Source organism: Camelina sativa, chromosome 20 (genome assembly GCF_000633955.1).
Source record: "Camelina sativa cultivar DH55 chromosome 20, Cs, whole genome shotgun sequence".
In the NCBI taxonomy this organism is placed as follows: Eukaryota; Viridiplantae; Streptophyta; class Magnoliopsida; order Brassicales; family Brassicaceae; genus Camelina; species Camelina sativa.
This window is the reverse complement of record NC_025704.1, coordinates 27,500,838-27,520,966: the sequence shown is the minus strand read 5'-3', so window position 1 is coordinate 27,520,966 and position 20,129 is coordinate 27,500,838. Positions and strand designations below refer to the sequence as shown.

The window sequence follows — 20,129 nt, the reverse complement described above, 5'->3', positions numbered from 1 at the left end:
AAATATACATATGTCGTTATAAACTGATAACTAATATTATTTCACCATTAGATGTCTGAAATTTTGTTTAGAAACTCAAAATTTTGCTTTTCTTACCAATTTTTCAATTTCACTAAGTGGAATTTTATTATGTATATGCTTCAAATTACCACTAGCTAATACCGTCCAGATTTATCGCCTTATATGTGAAAGAAATGTTTCGAAATTATTAAATCTTTTTGCATCACATGATAAACGTAAATTACAATTTCACAAAATGCATACAACCATCTGAAATTCTGAATACAATTTTTTCTTACACAAACTATTCAGATTATTTATAGACATAAATCCCACACGCAAATACACAATTAAAAGCATAACCGGGTACTGAACCGGATTTGATATCATAGGGTAGGGTAAGAAGCTTTCATGGCAAGACCACATAATCCTTCTTTAGCCTTGACATCTTTTTGAATCCTCATGTATCCACTCTCTCCCCACTTTGTTCCCCAAGAATTCTTAATGATCCAATACTTTGATCCGTTTGTAGATTCACCATATCCGATCGCAGTCACTGCGTGATCAAGATACGTAGTGCACTCTCCAGTAAACACACCAGACGAATAGAATTGGAAATCAAAACCACCTCCTTCGATTCCAACGCTAACTGGTTGGTGTGCCACTGCCTTCATCAGTGCGTTCTCGTCGTTAGCCGGAACATCCTCATAACCTATATGTATGTACGATGTGTAACCATGTCAAGACTAATAAGTTCAACATATTAGGCTAATGAATTCCAGACTTGTTTTTTGATTAAAATAACTTAATTATTTTTATGAAAAAAGAAATTATGTTACCTTGACTTAATCAATATAAATATATTTTACATTTTTTTTTAATTTGGTTTTTCTGATTATGGCTGTTAAAATAAAAACCAATTTTGTTTATAAGAAAATTTTGGTTCTGTTCGGCTAAAAGTGAAACCTGTGATAGACGTTGCTTTCGGGTTGGTCTTTTTGGAATTGCAAGTACCATCTTCTCCTTTGTAAGGATAATTTGATTCAGTTGTTAAACCGCCGGTCACCTTTATGTGCTCGAACGCGGTGTCCATTAAACCGCCTTCACAGCCAAAATCGTTTGTGTCGCAGTCGACAAGTTGTTGTTCAGACAAAGAGATAAGTTTGCCTTTCTTGATCTGAGCTGCTCCTTCAATAGCCGCAACCGCTGAAAACGCCCAACAACATCCTACACAAAATATCACTTCATTAGTGTCACCATCATAAATATTTAATTTTCATGTATTTATACTATTGGATAACCCGTCACAACATATACTATCTCAATAAAATGGTATGAAACAAAATGAAACATAGCAAAATATCATAAAGATGTAAAAAATTTATGAATAAAGATCTAATTTATACCGCAAGTGCGTTGATCCTTGATAGGGGTCACAGCTCCTTTCGTCCTCCAATCAACAGAGATGGGCAAACCACCAGAAGAAACGTTTTGGTACCTAAACGCCGTCGTTTTAGTTTGGCCTAGGCTAGACAAAGCCGAGACTACTTTGTAACCAGTGTACATTGAACGGAACTCGTCATTGGTTAAATCAGCAAACTGATTTACCGCAAGTTTGAACGTTCTACCGACAGGCATGCTGTTCAAGAGTTCAATACGTTCAACGTTGCTTTTGAACACAACGTAGCGATTGTTTTTCTCCTTCATATCCGCGTAAACGCGGCCGTGTTTAGTCATCCACTCGATGTGCTTCTTTTGCATGATGAGTTCATTGTCGAGTGGACGAGAAAGAGCGATGGAAAAACATATTGATAGAATTAGAGAGACCAAGAAACATACTTGCATCAGTTTAAAAGCCATTGCTTTAGGAAAGTTAAATGATTCTTGGTACTAGTTTGATTATTCCAAAAGGGTATTGAGATGGGGTTTTATAGTGAAAAAAGATTGGATGTAATTGGTAATCTTCACATGAAGTGACCGATCCAAATCAAAGCATTTTTGGTTTACAAGTAATGATCTCATACATTTATACATAACTAACTGATGGTTGATGTTTATTACGTAGTTTATTTTTTTCCGTATATCAAACTGAAGTCAAGTTTTAATTTGGTCACTTCACTATGCTTGGATTTATAGTTTTAGTTGCACTATGTTCATTGCCGTGTTCAGAGATATTTGTTGAAGTTTTGCGTAAAGACTATGTTAGTTATAGTTTTAGTTATATTTGTTTCGTGTTCACTAGATATGTGTATCTAGACGTAGTACACTGTACACGAAACAAACGGGCCCATATATAAATACTTATTTGACGCATTTAATTTAAAATTTAACAAAGCATTTTAAATTAATATTTCCAAAAACCATACTATTATTTATCGTGACTATTATTTAAAACAAAAAAAAATATTTTATTTATCTAGAAAAGACAATATTTGTTCTTAGATAAAAATTAAAAAAGTAAAAACGCATAATATTTTGAATATTTGATTTTTTTTGTTAGCGAAATAATTTTTGACATTTGGGTACTCAGATCGGGTTTTGGTAGGAACCGTTCGGGTTTGGATATTTCGAGTAGAAAAGTTTTGGACCCAATAGAATAAACCTAAAAATTTGGTTTGATTTCGGTTTTGGTCCTTTCCGGTTCGGGTCGGATTGGGTATAGATTTTCAGAACCGTTAAAAACCCTGATTATTTTTGTGTGCATAAAAATCCGGAATTTTACCCGAATATCCAAAAAAATTCGAATAAATTTTTGGGTTTTAGGATAAATACCCAAATTTTTGGGTAAAATTTAAAATTTCGGGTATAATTTCGGATACTCAAATAAAAATATAATGTATTATGTTCTAAATTATTTAGGGTAAAGTATAGATTTAATACGTTTTGAAAAAATAATTCATTTTTTAGTACCTTTACTATTCAAAATGTTAAAAATGGGTGGTGTGAGAGAGTGTGAGTGTGAGTGGTGAGAGGGTGAGAGACGTGAGAGAGGGTGTGTGAGATGGAAAGTGTGACCCATTTTGTGTGAGATAGAAAAATAGTGAGAGAGTGGGGAATTTCAGTAGCATTTTTTTTTCTTTTATTCTGTTTTTTTTAATTAAACACCCATGTCTAATTATTTAGATATTTGATCATATAAATATTTTTAAAAAATTTTTTCAGATACAAAAATACTTTTTTTTTCTTTATAAATTGATATGCATTTTTTTAGTTTTTTTTTGAAAAATATTTTATACCAAAAGTGATATATGCAATGGTTCTGTACAGATGTCTGTACAGATAGTAGTCTATACACATAATAATGTGTACAGATGTAATTTGTACAAAACCATTGTGGTACAAACATCTGTACAGACATCTGAAAGTCTAAGAATTAAACAAATTACATCTACACACTTAATAATGTGTAAAAACTTACATTACAATGTGTACAGATATCTGTACAGTCTCTACAGATACATAATTTGTAAAAAATATTTAATATTATCAAATAAAATCATCAAACAAATGCATACCAAATTATAAAGAAAAAATTTAGATTATTTGTATATGTACAGATGTAGTCTGCATAAAATCATTGCGGTACAAACATATGAACGTCTAAAAATTAAACAAATTATATTTACACACTTAATAATGTGTACAAACTTACATTACAATGTGTAGAGACATCTGTACACATTATAAGTCTGTACGGATACATAATTTGTAAAAAATATTTAATATTAGCAAATAAAATCATCAAACAAAATGCATATCAAATTATAAAGAAAAGAATTTAGAATTTTTGTATTTGAAAAAATTTCGAAAAAAAATTAATATAATCAAGTATTTAAGTAACTAAACATGAGGGGTTAATTTAATAAAAAAAAGCTACAGTCTACAGTGAGAAACTACCTATTTCTATAATTATGAATAGGAAATGTATTACTTTCCCTATTAAATTCCAAAAACGTACTAAAAATCTAATTATCTCAATTATTTATATGTATTATTATTTTGGATATTTTTGAGTTCGAATTCAGAGGTTTGGATTTTCGGATAGAGGAGCTTAGAACTCAATAAGATAAATCCAACATTTTGGGTTCGGATTTGGGTCTATTTTTTTGAATCAGTTCAGGTTTGGATTTTTGGTTTCGATTTTTTTTTTTCAACCAAACATTAAATTAAATTAAAACAGAACTCCAAGATTGGTAGCCCAAATTGGAGGATAAGAGTTTACAAAAGAAGTTTCAGAAATTAAAGAACGTGAAGAACGTGCAAGACAATCTGCTCTGACATTGGACTCACGTGGAATCCTGGAAAGGGTGAAGGAAGGAAGTGAGGATCTGAACAATGAGAAATCTTCCAACAAATTCGAGAAGGCGGGCTAGTCATCTGGAGTCTGCACCATCGCGACTAACTCTGCACAATCCGTCTCGTAGGCATGACAGAGCCTCCATAGCCCATATCAGAGCTTGTAACTCCGCCAAAAGGTCCACGTCGAATAGTTCTTGCTCCTAGGAGGATCGTCGAATCTTCACCATTACAGTACCACCAATCCAGTCCCTGAAAAGGATCCGAGCCTTTCTAGGAGCCGTCTAGCCGACAGCGTGGAGAAGAAACCCTATCCTCCAAAAGAGACGGAGGCTGCAAATATCTCCCCGAAAAAGCTTTGGCCTCCTCCCAAAGTACTTTATCATTAGCCGCCTGATCTAGAATATCATTTGGTTCTGCCTCTATTCCCTAGAATACCTTTTTATTCATATCTTTCCAGATTGACCATAAGATCCATGGAAGGTGAAAAGCTATATCCGATACATCATACTGGGATGAGGCCCGCCAAAAAATAAAGTCTAAATTCGCATAGATTGAGGCATATGGAAAACGCTCAGGATCTAAAGATACCGGAGACATTTCCCATATCCTCCGCGAGCGGGGACACTAAAAAAAAGCGTGATTTATAGACTCAGCTGCTTAATCGCATCTTTTACACCATGTATCGCATCGGATACCCCAATATGCTAGCCGTTCCAAAACTGGGAGAGTACCCGAGGCAATCTGCCAAAAAAAGTGTTGGATCTTCGGGGGGACATCCAGTTTCCATGACTGAGCCCGGAGAGCCATGCACGTCGGCCCGTATTCAACATCCGCAATTAAATTCCGAGCGAGCCGATAACCTGATTTCACCAAATATTTCCCCGATTTAGTAAAATGCCAAACTAAACGATCCGGTTTATAAGTTTTACTGACCGCCATACTCCGTATAAGCTGTATATCCACAGGATCCATAAATTCTTCTAGGATAGGCAAATGCCAATCCTTCGTTATTGGGTTAATTAAATGATTAACCATCAAGTTCGGATGCAATAATCTCCCCCGTCCATTAGCAGGTCTTGGTCGAGTATCTGGTAACCACGGATCTCGCCAAACCGAAATAGAACAGCCAGAGCCTACCGCCCATCGCGCACCTTGCTCCACTAAGTCCTTAGTTGAATAAATACTCCTTCATGCAAAGGAAGGATTCAATGCCGGCTTAACTAGGTGGGCGGGCAGTGCGACCACCCCGGGTACATAAATTAAAGGGGCATATACGTATAAAAAAAGGGGCAAAAAAAAAAATTGTAAGTTAAAGAGGCACAAAAAAAAACTTTGTAAGTTAAAGGGACACAAAAAAATTTTTGTAAACTAAAAATGGGCACAAAAAAAAAAGTTACATGAACCAAAGAGAACAAAAAAATAATTAATAAGTTTTTCTATAGGTTAAGGAGCATTTTTTTTTAGTTTGCCCAGGGACATGTAATATGTTTAAACCGACACTAGAAGGATTATATGGCTTTTTGGCCATAATAAGATGTTTTTTAACCGAGGAACATGATAATCGTATTTCTTAAACGTAGACTACGTTGGTACTCTTTATTAGTTGCGTACAGTAGTACGTGGGTACCTTTCATGGATCAAAATCACTAATCTCATCAAAAACATGGAATCTTTTTTTTTGTCTTTTTGTAATTAACTAATTTGAATTCAAGGATTCCGTTCATTTACAAGAGAACCATTCGTGCAAGTTAAAAGCTTAATTAATCAAAGTAAGAAAAGAAGAAGAAAAATGAGTCGACAAAATGAACTAATTTCGATCAAATCATCGAATCATTCATAGTCACACACAACAAGTAAACTTCATTACGCTAAGTATTCTTTTGTAGATAAATTGATATGATTTGCTAAAAGTTTCCTGTTCAATGATGTTTTCCACTAATTTCATATATTTGAATCTCTCTAGCTTAAAGTTTTTATTTCTCCTTAAAATATAATAAGTTGTAGTTAGGAATAATAGAAAAAAAAAATATAATATATATATATATATATATAATAATAATACAAGAGGGATACGTACGAAATTGCATTTTTGGACTTAAATCCAAACCATATATTTGGCTGAAGTGATAACGTCTAAAAGACTAAATTGAAATTGTTGTTTAGAAAAGAAAAAGACTAAATTGAAATTGACAAATAACTGCATCTTTACAAATATAATTAGAAAAATTTTTAGTTGTATTTTTTTTTAACACCACACACAAAAAAAAATTATTAGCATACAAATAAGTATGAAACATTTACGTCGAACTTTCTCTCTTCTTAAGCGAAAAAAGGCGATTGGCTCTCGTAACTCTAATCGGTTCCGTTTACCGGTTTCACGCCGGTATATAGAATTTTCCGATGGCTAAGCTAAGTCTAAGAGAAAAAAAAAAGAGTTCCTCTCGCTCTTGCCCTTCGATTCCAGGCACATTACAATTTGCTCGTATGTCGGCCATGGTAGGCCAACCGCCCAAATTCAACAAATCGGAAGCGTCTTTTGAGATTGCGGATCTGGCTGGCAAAGACCCATCTCCCCGAGAAAGGGATGCTCCAGTGAATTTTTCTTCACCCCCTCCAGATGTTTCCTCCCTAGATCTGGTTGAGAAATCTTTTTCGGTTGTCGAGCCATGTGATAACCAAGCCTCTCCTTCTGGGATCTCTCCTCCGACGAATGCTGGTCAATCTCTTGCTGCTGTTGAGGCTCTAGCTTCCGGCCTTGCATCTCCGGCTAACGTTGAATCTCCTCCTGCGACTACTCCTCAGGAAACCTCACATGCTACGACTAAATCTCCGATGGATAAACGGTGGACTAGCCTATTCCGTTTGTTCTCATTCCTGATGATAACATCGAATCTGCTAAAGAAGAGTTTAAAGACTTCATCTTTGCCCAATTCTATGGCAATCCTCCAGACATGGGTAGGATAACTGGAGTGGTGAATACGTTATGGGCTCGGTCTGGTTCACTTTTTTTGTGCACAAGATTGGCCATGGAGCCTTCCTGCTCCAGGTTACAAATCCCAAGACCAGAGCAATCCTACTGAATCGTAATATTTGGAACATTGCGGGATATCCCATGTTCGTCTCTCTGTAGTCCCTTGAATTCACTCCAAAGATTCCTCCTATAACCTCCGCGTCCATCACTGCAGAACTTAGAGGTGTCCCTTACTTGTTATTCAACAAGCAAAGCCTCAGTCGATTAGCCACTGTCATTGGTAAGCCAATTGCCGTAGCCCCTGAAACTGAGAGAAAGGAAAATTTTGAAGTGGCAAAGATACTTGTCAGAGTAGACTTGAGCTTGACCAAAGATCTCCCCTCTAAGATCATCACGGGGTTCTCAAATGGCCGTCAAGTGGAAGTCAATGTGTCTTATCCATGGCTTCCCCCTTGATGGGTAGAGTGCAAAACGTTGTCCCTCCAAGGTAGCGAACTCTTCCTTTCCAAGGAGGAGGACTCATAGTTCACGAAGCCGCCCAAGAACCCAGCCACGATCTTGCCAAGGAAGGTCAACAAAAAGATTTCATAAGGGCCCTTCTCAGTTTGTATGGAAGGTCAAAGAGAGGAATGATTCAGTACAGTATTTGATGGGGAAGGCTGACGGAGGGGCCGTCGGTGGGACGGAACCGGCAACAGAATCAGTGACAGAGCAACCAAATGAGAATCTCGCAGGAACTAGGGACGCAGAGGCAGAGGTAGTCATAGTGGCTGACGGGGTGAATGTCACTGTGGTGGCTTTTGACGTCGTAGCGCTCGATCAGGTTTCTAATGATAGGAATATCTCTGAAAGCTTGGCTGCTCCTATTCAGGAGAAACGCGAGGCTGTGTAGGATGAATACGAAGCTCCCTTTATCCTGGTCTCATGCATGAAGAGTAGGAAGAGTGGCCGCAAGGTCACTTTGTCACATTAATAATATTAGTATGTTCTTTTTGTGGAATATTCGAGTTCTGAATAGTACCAGATGTTAGAACTTTAGAAAGCAATGGATTAATCTCCTGAAGCCACATTTTGTAGCGTTTTTAGTAACGCATATTCGGCAAGTAAACGCAGGATGAGTTGCTAGAGCACTCCCTGCTGGTTGGAAGTTTTTTGGTAATTTTGATCAGCACAACACGGCTAGGATTGTTGTTTGCTGGGATCCAACGGTATCTATGGTAGTCTATCAGGTTTCTTCTCAGCTAATCACTTGCAGCTTCTATATTCAGTCGCTAAGCCTAACAGTCACAGTTTCTTTTACTTACGGTTTCAATGATATGGAGGATCGCCTACCTTTGTGGACTGAGTTATGCTGGCTGAATACAAATACTCCTATTAATTGATGTCCTTGGGCGGTGGTTGGAGACTTCAACTAAATTTTGAGGACTTCTCAGCACTCAAAATACTTGACTCAGGATGTGGATGCTTCGGGGATTGATGAGTTTAATCTGGCAATGCAAGAGTCTAATCTGTTTGAAGCTCAGGCAAAAGGCCTACCCTTCACTTGGTGGAATAATCAAGAAGACAATCCCTCAGTAAAGAAGATTGATCATGCATTCATTAACCAATCATGGGCTGTTTCTTTTCCCGATTCATATGCGGAATTCTTGGAACCTCTACAATCGGATCACGCGGTGTGAGAACTGAGGTTTTCAACTGAGTTCCGAAATGAATTAAGTCCGGTAGGCATTTACTGTTTACCACCGTTCTAGTTCCGAGCAAAGAGTAAAGAAGAGTTGTAACTTTGTGAAATGAAAAATGAATATTATTATTGCCAAAAGTAAGTTTTTTTTTTCTGATCCCTTTCTCATTCCCCTTCTCTTATTTATAGCTTTATTACAATTAAAGTCGAATTAATCTACCCCGTAAATCTCGCACTCTCATTAACTCGATTTATTGCTTGATTTATTTGAACGTCCTCCGAACTCCGACGTGTTTTGCTCGACCGTTATACTTTCACTTCGACCTTCCACACTCCAGCATAGCAGGTATTTTGCTCGACCGTTATACTTTCACTTCGACCTTCCAGGTTTTACTTCGTCTTGGCCCATTTTATCCGTCCGTCTTAGGCCCAGGCCCATGATCCGAGGTGCCGGATCACGGTACCAACAGTTGCCCCCATGTCTCCCGAGCTATTTAGTTTGGAGGACTTTTAACTTTCGATGAACCGCTTCGGGAAACTGAATATTTATCATATCCCATGATTTGATTACGATAATGATGGGATTTGCCTTCCCAAACAAGCTCCGGGTCCCACTAAGCGGCTTAGTACAATCTAACACGCTATAAGAGAGAGAGAGAGAGAGCAAACTGGGACCTTTCGCTTCCCTAGGTAATCATTGCTCTCTCTCGACCCGCGGTGTATAAAAGTAGGTCGTTTATCTTGTTTTTGACATTTCTTTTTTTTTTTAAAGTCGCTTCTTGTATTCTGTTTTTTCCTCCTCTCTACTCTCGTTATCCGCCGATAAAAGCTGTTTCTTCTCCTTTCTTCTTAAACGGAGATCATGTCGCCGCCCAAATCTACCCCGATCAAAGCTGCGAAACCGCTCATCCTCGGAGTTTACGGTCCCCACACCCCTTCTATCCTTTCAGAAGACGAAATTGCGGAGATTAGGGGATCGTGTTGTATCTTGTCGGAGATTGAAATTTGCATCCTGGGTGCCAATGAGTCGCCGGAGAATCCTCCTCCCGTTTTTTTTTGCTGCGCCTTTGTCAAGTTTTTCTCCGCAGGCGGATTGTCTTTCCCACTTCCGGAGCTCATCGTTCAGATGATGTCCGAGCTAGGTTTTGCTCTTCCCCAAATGTGTCCTGATTTCGTTTGGACTGTCCTCTGCCTCTAGACTCTCGTGGAGGAGCACGACTATAAGTTGTCCCTTCCGGACTTCCTCCACGTCTACACCGTGAAGACGGGGCGAACCAAGGGCACTCTATACGTGAGCCCGCTTTCCGGCCTAAAGGTCTTTGACGACCTCCCGGAGAAGGACAAAAAGTGGCGAAAGTCATTTTTCTTTTTTCCTGTGAACAAACTCACCTTCGGTCCCCGCGCGAATTTGTTCGTGTCGAAGTGGGCCTCAAAAATTGGTAGCGTAGAGTACTTTATACAGTATTAGATGTCCTTTCCTCTTCCATTTCTAATCCCTTTATCATCATTTTTGCAGCTCACTTCGAGCGTGGACAGCTTTCCCCTACCTTCGCTGAATATTTTTCCCGGCTCTGCGAAGGTCAGATCGCTTGGGATTCGTTCTCTTGTGAACGGATCAGAGAGTCCGGAGTCCGACTTAGGAACTGTTCCTACGTTTCCTCTACCAAACCCCGCTTCTTTGACACCTCCGCCATGGCTTATAGAGAGGAGAAAAACTTCAGAAGAGACTTGGATAATGCCGAGAAAGAGGCAAAGAGGCTAATGTCCAACTCCCTAGCGAAGGGCAAAGCTCGCCTTCCAGCGAGAAGTGCTGACTCTTCTGCTTCGAAATTGACTGAAGCTCCACCCTCAACCTTGGTGACTACCGCAACTCCTGCTCGGAAGCACAGCACTGAACCGACCTCGGAACCAGCCGTGCCCCCTTTGATTATTATCTCGGATTCGACTGACGAACCTGGAGAAGGTGGTGCTCTTGCTACGGTTACCGAGAGTGGCCGAGCTGCTAGTGGTTCGCAGCAGATGGAGCTGTAAAAGAAGAGGAAAGAGCCTGAAACTTCTTCCTCTTCCCGTGAGAAGGCCCGGGCCCGAAATAGCTCCTCTGGAGACGGGCAAAGCAGATCTGGTTCGAGGGAAGGCTTCCTTCCCTCCGAGAAGAAATCCGGGGCCCCCCTCTGACTAAAGAGTCCGGAGTTTCCTCCAGTAGACTTCCGCCAAAAGAACAACGTCACTCTCCCCAAGGTAAGAGCTTTGTTATTACTTATTCATTTATTTTTAACACGGGAAAAGCCGTTGGTTACGTTTCTTTTTTACATGATGCGACAGTAAGTTAAATAGCTTCCTTTGATGCAGCTCCTCCTCCCTCGCCCGCGGACTTATTGAGGAGTTTTGCTCGACCCGGGGTTCGTGTTCCGCCTTTTGCGGACATGACCGAGACTAACCGCGGAAACTTCTTCCAATTTGCGGATAAAGTTGGCGAGGTGAGTCTAGATTTTGCTCTCCTCATCTTAGATGACACTAGTTGGAGGGCAGTACTAACTCCCTGTTTTTGCAGATGATGATTGAGTTCAACAGTTCGGTTGCCTCGTATGAGGATCAACTTTTTGCCGCCCCTTCGGTTTCTGAACTGTCGAAGCTAAAAGACAAGGTGGCCAAACTGGAGACCCAGGTGGAGGAGTTCACCCATCTAGAGGCGATAAACGCCAAGGCTGTGGAGAAGGCCGAGCAGATTCGGTCTCGGATGAAGAAAGCTCAAGTACTCGATCTCGGGATCGCAAATGAGGATCTTAGGGGGAAGCTGAAGAAAGCCGGCGACCTTTACTATGAGGCTTCGGCGAGCGAGAAGGCTGCCAAGAACAGGCTCAATGAGATCGAACTCCGGAACCAACTCCTAGAGGCCAGTCATTGCTGCAAGATGGAGAAGGTTCGAAGAGAGGAGCGCCAATCTCTAAGGCGATCCCTCCGCCCCTTGATTGGAGATGTAAGAGCTCACTTCGAAGAGAGGGAGCGTCTGACCCCAGCTTTGGTTAGGGCTGCTGAGATTAAGGCGAACCGAATGCTGATCGAAGAGATATCTAAAGGTGAAATTGCAGACCTCGAAGCAGAGCTCAAATCAATCCGGGCTGACGAAGAAAAGGGCGACGGTGATGTCGCGAAGGTAACCCTCCGTGATTTGATATTTCAGCCTTCTCCAGCCTCTTGGCAGATTCGCCCACTGAATAGCTATGCAGCAAGCCCCCACTGAGCATCGTAATCGATGAATGTGGGACTAACATCGGGCAGGTGTCAAACCAAGAACTGGAGGTGATTAGAGCTAACACTTCCAAAGCTGACGCGCCTGAGGTGTCGTTGTCCGAGCTGTTCCCCGATGTTTCTGAGGAGTTGACTGCGGATGCTGTGGAGCGCAGTTTGGCCCCTGATCCCCCTTCTACTTCGTGAATCGCTTTTTCATGGGGTCTTTTTGGGCCCGAGTTGCCTCCCCTCTTGTTGCTTTTGCTTTACTTTTTGTTTTTGTTTGTTTAAAAACTTGATTCGGGAGTTCTTTGGTCTTGGTGACCCTCCCATAACATTGCCTGCTTTATTAAATAAATCTTTTTGCTATATAGATTGCCAAGTGAACTTCCAGCGAAGTGCTCTTCGACAAAGTCATAAAAGTTACTTAGCCATTGAAAAACAAATTTAGACTTAGTCTGTCAAGGTACAGGACTGTTGTTTTAAGGGGTGTGAAGTAGGACTTTGGTTTCAAAGACACAAAGTGAGACTTCGGTTTTGTAGATGCGAAGTGAGATCTTGGTTTTTGAGACCTTTTTATTTATTTGAGAATAAGAGAAGGTTACAAATATTTTAGCCTTAGGACCTCAAAAAGATACGAAGTGAGACTTCGATTTTTTTTTTAAAGGTACGAAGTAGGACTTTGGTTTGAAGTCCCCAAATGTTCATCTTAAACTTTCAGACTCTATTCGTACGAAGTAAAACTTCGGTTTAAAGGTACGAAGTAAGACTTTGGTTTTTAAGGATAGGAAGTGTGACTTCGGTTTAAAGAATACGAAGTATGACTTCGGTTTATATTGTTTGTGCGAAGTAACGCTAAAAGTTTATAAAAAACTTTTATTTTATTTGATGCTAATAGCTGGACCCGAAGTGGGCTGCCTACGTACCCTTTCGGGATCAAGCCAATATTAGTTCGATACAATATTTAATACCGAACTAATTATAAAAACGTTTAAGATGTAACGAATTCTAGGACCTTGGCACGGTCTTCCCGCTTGAATCTTCGAGACGATAGACGCCATTTCGGACCTCGCAGGTGATCTTATACGGACCTTCCCAGTTGATCCCCAGTTTTCCTGCATTGTTCTCTTTGGTGTTTTCGTGGACTTTCCGAAGGACTAGATCGCCGACTGCCAAGGGCCTGCTTCGGATTTTGGAGTTATAGTAACGGGCAGCTGCGTTCTGGTAGTTCTGAATCCGAACTGAAGCCCGATCCCGACGCTCATTGATTGTATCAAGGGTGTCCTGTAAAAATTCCTCATTTTCCACAGCTCGGAGTGGGTTTAACGAGGTACGGACTCCAAGTACTCCATAAACCAAGGAAAAAGGTGTTTCATTAGTAGCCCGGCGAGGTGTTTTTCGGATCGCCCAAAAAACGCCTTGCAGCTCGTCTAGCCAGCGCCCTTTACGAGAATCAAGTCATTTTTTCAAGTTAGCTAATATGACTTTATTCATTGCCTCGGCTTGCCCATTACCTTGTGGGTAACGAGGAGTTGACTTACTGAGTCGAATTTTTCATTTCGCATAAAAACATTCGAACTGCAAGGAGATGAACTGCGGGCCATTATCCGTGACGATTTCATGAGGAACGCCATAACGATAGATTATGCTTTTTAGCACAAACTGTTCTACCTCCTCACTCGTTACTTTCGCGTAGGCCGCTACTTCTACCCACTTAGAGAAATGATCAATAAGAGCTAAAACGTACTGTACTCCTCCCGGTCCCCGATGCAAAGGGCCAATGATATCCATAGACCACCTCATGAATGGGTAAGGTGCGGACACCGAAGACAATAGTTCAGAAAGTTGGTGAATTGACGGAGCATACTTTTGATACTTCTCGCAAGTTCGGGAATATTCTTCGCAGTCGGACACCATAGTAGGCCAGAAATACCCCTGTCTTTTGATTTTGTAGGCCAGAGTTTGCCCTCCAGAGTGATTTCCATTGGGGCCATCTTAAACAGCTCACATTAACGTCTCGGGCTCCTCACCGGCTACACATGTTAGGAATGGACCAGCTACACTTCGACGTAGGAGAATCCTGCCATAGATGCAATACCGTGCACAAACGATTTTGAGTTTCCTGGCTGCCCACTTGTCAGCTGGGAGTTTTCCTTTTTCCAAGTAAGCCCAGATCGGGCTACGCCAATCTTCTGCCCCCCAATCGTTGGTGTTCGTATTGCTTGATGGGGTATCCGACTGGTCGATGGCTGGTGAGCTGGAGCGTTCCGGACCTTGGTCCGAGTTTTCTTCGACTAGAGGTGGATGAATAATATCCCGAGCGCGAGTGATGGGAGCTGAATCCATCGTCCTGCGAACTACCTCTTCGGCGGCTAATTTTTTCTTCATTGCCTGAGTTACTACATTTGAACTCTCTAATCGTATGCTCGGAAATTCGATGACTTCGATTGGGATAATTCTTGTCATAGTAGGGTCCGAAGTCGATGCTAGGGCTGCTAAAGTGTCCGCAGCGGAGTTCTCACCTCGTGGGATCTTGGTAATTTTGAAATCATCGAACTTAGTTACTAACTCCCGAGCCGCAGATAAGTAAGCCTCCATACGGCCATCCTTCGTCTCGTACTCTCTTAGAAAATGATTGGTGACCAGCTGTGAATCACAAAAAGCCGGAGCTTTCGAACACTGATCCCTACTGCGAGGCGTAAGCCAGCGAGGAAGGACTCGTATTCGGCTTCGTTATTTGATGCACTGAAAGCCAAACGAAATGACTGCTCAATCACTTTACCGGTAGGAGAGTTGAGACGAACCCCAATCCCTGCACCCGACCTAGAAGATGCTCCATCTACATATAAGGTCCATGGGATCTCGACACTGTCGTCGACCGAACTAGCTAAAGGGAGTTCTATCAGGAAATCTGCCAGCATTTGCGCCTTAGCAAAAGTTCGAGTTTGGAACTCGATGTCATATTCACTAAGCTCGACGGACCACTTAGCTAACCTCCCAGACTGGCTCGGACTATGTAACACCGTCTGAAGTGGTTGCGTCGTTAAAATTACGATTGTATGAGATTGAAAGTAAGGTCGCAGCTTTCTTGCCGAAGTAACTACTGCTAGGGCCAACTTCTCCATCATAGGATACCTGGACTCTGCCCCTGTAAGCGACTTAGTGACATAGAAGATTGGTCTCTGCTCCCCCTTTCTTCCCGAACTAAGACCCCACTTACTGCGCTGTCCGAGACAGCTACATAAAGGAAAAGTGGCTCACCTAACTCAGGTTTAGCCAAGACCGGAGGTTCGGATAGGTACGCTTTTAGCTGAGCGAATGCTTCTTCGCACTTCGCATCCCACAAGAAGTTTTTCCCTCCTTTTCTCAATTACTGGTAGAATGGGAGGCATTTATCTGTAGAGCGGGAGATGAAACGATTGAGAGCTGCAATTCACCCATTAAGACGCTGCACTTCGCGTAATGTCTTAGGGGAACTCATGGATAAGAAGGCGTTAATTCGCCTCGAGTTCGCTTCAATTCCTCGTTCTGTGACGATGTATCCTAAAAATTCCCCTGATGGGACTGCAAAGGTGCACTTCGTGGGATTAAGCTTCATCCCGAACTGGTTCAAGATGTCAAAGCAAACTTTCAAGTCTGAAAGGTGCGAGCTGGCTTCCATGGACTTTACCAGCATGTCGTCAATGTAGACTTCCATGGTTTTTCCGAGCTGATGCTCGAACATCCGGTTCACTAGTCGTTGGTAGGTTGCTCCGGCGTTTTTTAATCCAAAAGGCATTACCTTGTAACAGTAGGTCCTACGGTCTGCAATGAATGCGGTCTTTTCCTGGTCGTCCGGGTTCATGAGGATTTGGTTGTAACCAGAGAAGGCGTCCGTGAAAGACATCAGCTCGTGGCCCAAAGTGGACTCGACTAGCCTATCGATGTGCGGAAGTGGAAAGCTGTCCTTGGGGCACGCCTTATTCAGATCGTTAAAATCAATACAAACTTGTGATTGCCCATTCTTCTTCTTTACTACCACCGTGTTTGCAAGCCACTCGGGGTACTTTACTTCGCGTATATTCCCTGCACTCAGTAAGCGATCCACTTCTTTGTTAACGATTTCAGCTCGTTCGGGGCCCAGTTTCCTTCGCTTCTGCTTTACCGGTCTTAACGTTGGATCTACATTTAGCTCGTATGAGATTACCTCCGGACTGATCCCAGGCATTTCGTCTACGGACCACGCAAAAGTGGTCATATTTTCCTTCAAAAAAGAAATCAACTTGATTTCCTGATCTGGAAACTTATCATTAATAATGATAGACTCAGTGAGGTCGCCTTTGAGCTGCTTCCGAACTGGATTCTTCGGGACCTCAAGCTGTGGTTGCTATTGGACCAGAAGCTTGTGACTCGCGAGATAGCAGCTCCTCGCCGTCCGTTGACTTCCTAAAATCTCCCGAACTCCTTGCGGGGTTGGGGAATTGATGCACTGATGGTACGTTGAAGCTACTGCCTTCATCTGGTAAAGCCAAGGTGTTCCCATAATAGCATTATAGGCCGTAGGTCGGTCAAAGACTGTGAACTCCACCATTCTTCCAACTCCTTGAGTTGAGACCGGTAGTGTTATTGTCCCTAACGACATCGTTGTCTCACTCGTAAACGAGACCAAAGGTGAGGGTGGTCCCGCAATATGCGCTCTTCCGATACCCATTCTAGTAAGTGTTTCAAGAAATGTTTGATCCACCGAACTCCCTGTATCCACTAAGATCCGGCACACTTCGTGGTTCGCAATATCCAACGATATGACTAGTGCATCGTCGTGCGGAGTATCTAGTTCCTTGGTTTCTTTCTCCGAGAAGGTGACTTCGGGTAAATCACTCGTGGTGATTTTGATTCGTTTAGGTTGCGGGCTTGCGAGCTTACATTCATGGTCTTTTATTGCTGTGATGGAGTTCCGGAAGAGGCGTGAACCTCCCATTATGACGTCTATCCTTTTCTTACGAGTTGAACCGTTGTTGGATGTCTTAGGTTTATTCAGCGGTGGAGCATCTTCTTTGACCTCGGAAACTGATTTCGGGTCGAGCTCGGAGATAGTCACACTTGGCATCTCACCTGACACGAATTTTTCTGCGAGGAGGTGCATCAATTTTTTGCAATCCCGGGTGGAATGACCATTTGTTTTGTGAAGCTCGCAGTACGTGTTCTCATCCCGAACCCACTTGTTACTTGGGAGTACTCCGCTCTTGGAGCGTGGTGAAAAAGGCGGTTTAGGCGGAGAACTTTTGGGAGATCCTTTTTGTGGAGATTGGTTCATGGCAAACGTGCCCGCTCCGGACTTCGGGGTTGAAGGCGGAGTCTTTTTGTCTGGGACTTCGAACTTAGGCTTGGTTATGACTTTGTGCTTTTGAATTGCTTCTGCTTTCTCTTCCTCCGCGACTATCCAGTTCGAAGCTCAATGGAGAGCGTCCTGGATGGTTGCGAACTTGTTTACAGTTAGCTCTTCGCGAAAACGGGACTCATGCCAGAGACCATTCTTTAGTGCTGCCAAGGCAGTTGAACCCGATAGCCCCAAAATCTGGATCTGTATTTCTTTGAACTTAGTAATATACGACCGGAGCGACTCTCCGACAACTTGACTTAGATTCTACAGTTTGGCGTCTGTTACTGCCGTTTCGATCAAACTAGAGTATTGCTTGACAAAGGAAGTGGATGGCTCGGTGAAATTGTTAATGGAGTCAGCTGCCAAAGATGCGAACCAAAGCAGGGCCGGTCCACAAAACGTTTCTGCGAACAACTTACAGTACCCAGCATCCGTTTCATGAGGCTCGAGGTCCACGTGGCTGGCGGTCAGCAAAAGGTCTTTAGATGAGTTGTTGGGTCTCCTTTCCCTTCGTAGCTTGTGAATTTTATTTTCCCGGTATCCTTGATGCGAACTCGAGCTATATGATCTGAGAAAGGAGTTCGCTTTGATTCTTCAATTACTCGGGAAATATCAGGTGCTGAGGTAGTCGCATTGTGCACCATAGACCGCATATCCCGGATTTCGCTCCGCATACGGTGGATCTCGGGGTTGGAGGCATAACCAAGAGTCAGAATATTTCCGCCCACAGGGGGAGGAAGACGAACCGGGACTACAGAGGATCTAGCGACGTCAAGCTGAACCGGAGTGTGGCTATCGCCAACCAACGGTGGCGCTGCTTGAGTACTCAGCTGGGGTGGGAAAGTATTTCCCGGAGTGGCGGTTGCTGCTGCTGGCTGCAAAGTGAAAGGCGGAACGACACCAGTGAAATCCAAAGCACGTCTGCGAGGGTTTTGATCGGAGGACAAGAGAAGCTGAAAGGTCGGTTACCGACGTAGTGACTGCCTCCAAGCAGGTAGAGACCTGCCCTTCCAGGTTGTCAAAACGCTCGGCAAGAGCAGCGGAGGCTGCTTGCTGACGGTCGGATTTCTCAGTGAAATCATGCAAAAGTTTCTAGATGGTTTCTAGAGTTACCTGATTGGAAGAGTTAGTAGCCATAGCGGTGTTTGTACGATGTGGGTTCGGGTATGAAGTCGGAACTAGCAAGAGTACAGGTGATAACTCTCCCCCTCTCTCTAGCGCCAAATGTGAGAACTGAGGTTTTCACCTGAGTTCCGAAATGAATTAAGTCCGGTAGGCGTTTACTGTTTACCACCGTTCTAGTTCCGAGCAAAGAGTAAAGAAGAGTTGTAACTTTGTGAACTGAAAATTGAATATTATTATTGCTAAAAGTAAGTTTTTTTTTCCGATCCCTTTCTCATTCCCCTTCTTCTCTTATTTATAGCTTTATTACAATTAAAGTCGAATCAATCTACCCCGTAAATCTCGCACTCTTGTTAACTCGATTTATTGCTTGATTTATTTGAACGTTCTCCGAACTCCGAGGTGTTTTGCTCGACCGTTATACTTTCACTTCGACCTTCCACGCTCCAGCATAGCAGGCCGGTTTTACTTCATCTTGGCCCATTTTATCCGTCCATCTTAGGCCCAGGCCCATGATCCGAGGTGCCGGATCACGGTACCAACAGGCGGCTTGTTTTTTTCATCTCCCCTCTCTGAGGAGTGCAGTGAGGAAACCCTTCAATTTCTTTCAGCATGTTACGGATCATCCGTAGTGTAAGGACTCAATCTCGCAAAGCTGGTAAGGTCGATGCAAAAACTTAAAATGATCTTGAGGCTACTAAACAAGCAACATTTTAGTGACATCAGTAGGAGAGTTCAGAGTCAGGCTGGACTAGTCGCAGAGTTTCAAAAAACGGTTCTCTCTAATCATGACGCTCTAGCAGTCAGAAAGGAGCATAAAGCTAGGACTTTATGGCAAACACTACTATCTGCAGAGGAGAAATTTTACCGCCAAAAGTAGAAGGTTATGTGGCTCAGTTTGGGAGACAAGAACATGGTTTTCTTCCACAAGTCTGTGACGCAAAGGGCTGCTAGAAACCACATCCACTTCTTGTGTGATTAGACAGGAAGAAGGATTGCAGACATCTCAGAGATAAAAGCTTATGATGTAGCCTATTTTGAAGGTATTCTGGGTAATACTAACTTGCCACTCACTCCAATCTCAGTTGCTGAGCTAGGGGACCTGCTACCATTCAGATGCTCTGACTCACAAGTCCAAGCTCTCCAGAAGGGAGTGAAACTAGAGCAAATCATGGCGGTCGTCTTAGCTATGCTTTTGAATAAAAGTCCAGGCCCGGATGGTTTCTTAGTCGAGGTTTTTCGTGCATCTTAGGATGTTGTCAGAAACACGGTGGTGGAAGCTTTTTGAAAAGGTAGGAGCTTGGGTGAGAATGTACTGCTTGCATCGGAGTTGATAAAAGATTATCAAAAAGCAAACTGTTCAAAGAGCTGTATGGTGAAGGTCGATATTCAGAAAGCATTTGATACAGTGTGTTGGGATCTAGTTCTCAAAATCCTTGAAGCTCAGAAATTCCCCCCCCCCCCCTTTT

General features: G+C 42.3%; 2 protein-coding genes across 2 annotated transcripts; both read right to left on the bottom strand.

The window, feature by feature from the left end:
- On the bottom strand, nucleotides 202–1,882 carry LOC104771832 (senescence-specific cysteine protease SAG12-like). The gene is made up of 3 exons (XM_010496440.1): nucleotides 1,407–1,882; nucleotides 967–1,227; nucleotides 202–712 (listed from the first exon to the last, which is right to left on the bottom strand). Exons 1-3 carry the CDS (start codon nucleotides 1,858–1,860, stop codon nucleotides 387–389), a joined length of 1,041 nt encoding a protein of 346 aa, XP_010494742.1. The 5' UTR covers nucleotides 1,861–1,882; the 3' UTR covers nucleotides 202–386.
- On the bottom strand, nucleotides 16,546–17,472 carry LOC104772875. Its single transcript, XM_010497433.1, has one exon. It carries the CDS (start codon nucleotides 17,470–17,472, stop codon nucleotides 16,546–16,548), a length of 927 nt encoding a protein of 308 aa, XP_010495735.1.

Coding starts and splice junctions, on each gene's coding strand:
- LOC104771832 (XM_010496440.1), bottom strand. CDS start 1,860: ATGGCTTTTAAACTGATGCAAGTATGTTTCTTGGTCTCTCTAATTCTA. Junction 1,228..1,406: donor CAAGGATCAACGCACTTGCG/GTATAAATTAGA, acceptor TATTTTGTGTAG/GATGTTGTTGGGCGTTTTCA. Junction 713..966: donor GAAAGCAACGTCTATCACAG/GTTTCACTTTTA, acceptor ACATACATATAG/GTTATGAGGATGTTCCGGCT.
- LOC104772875 (XM_010497433.1), bottom strand. CDS start 17,472: ATGAACCAATCTCCACAAAAAGGATCTCCCAAAAGTTCTCCGCCTAAA.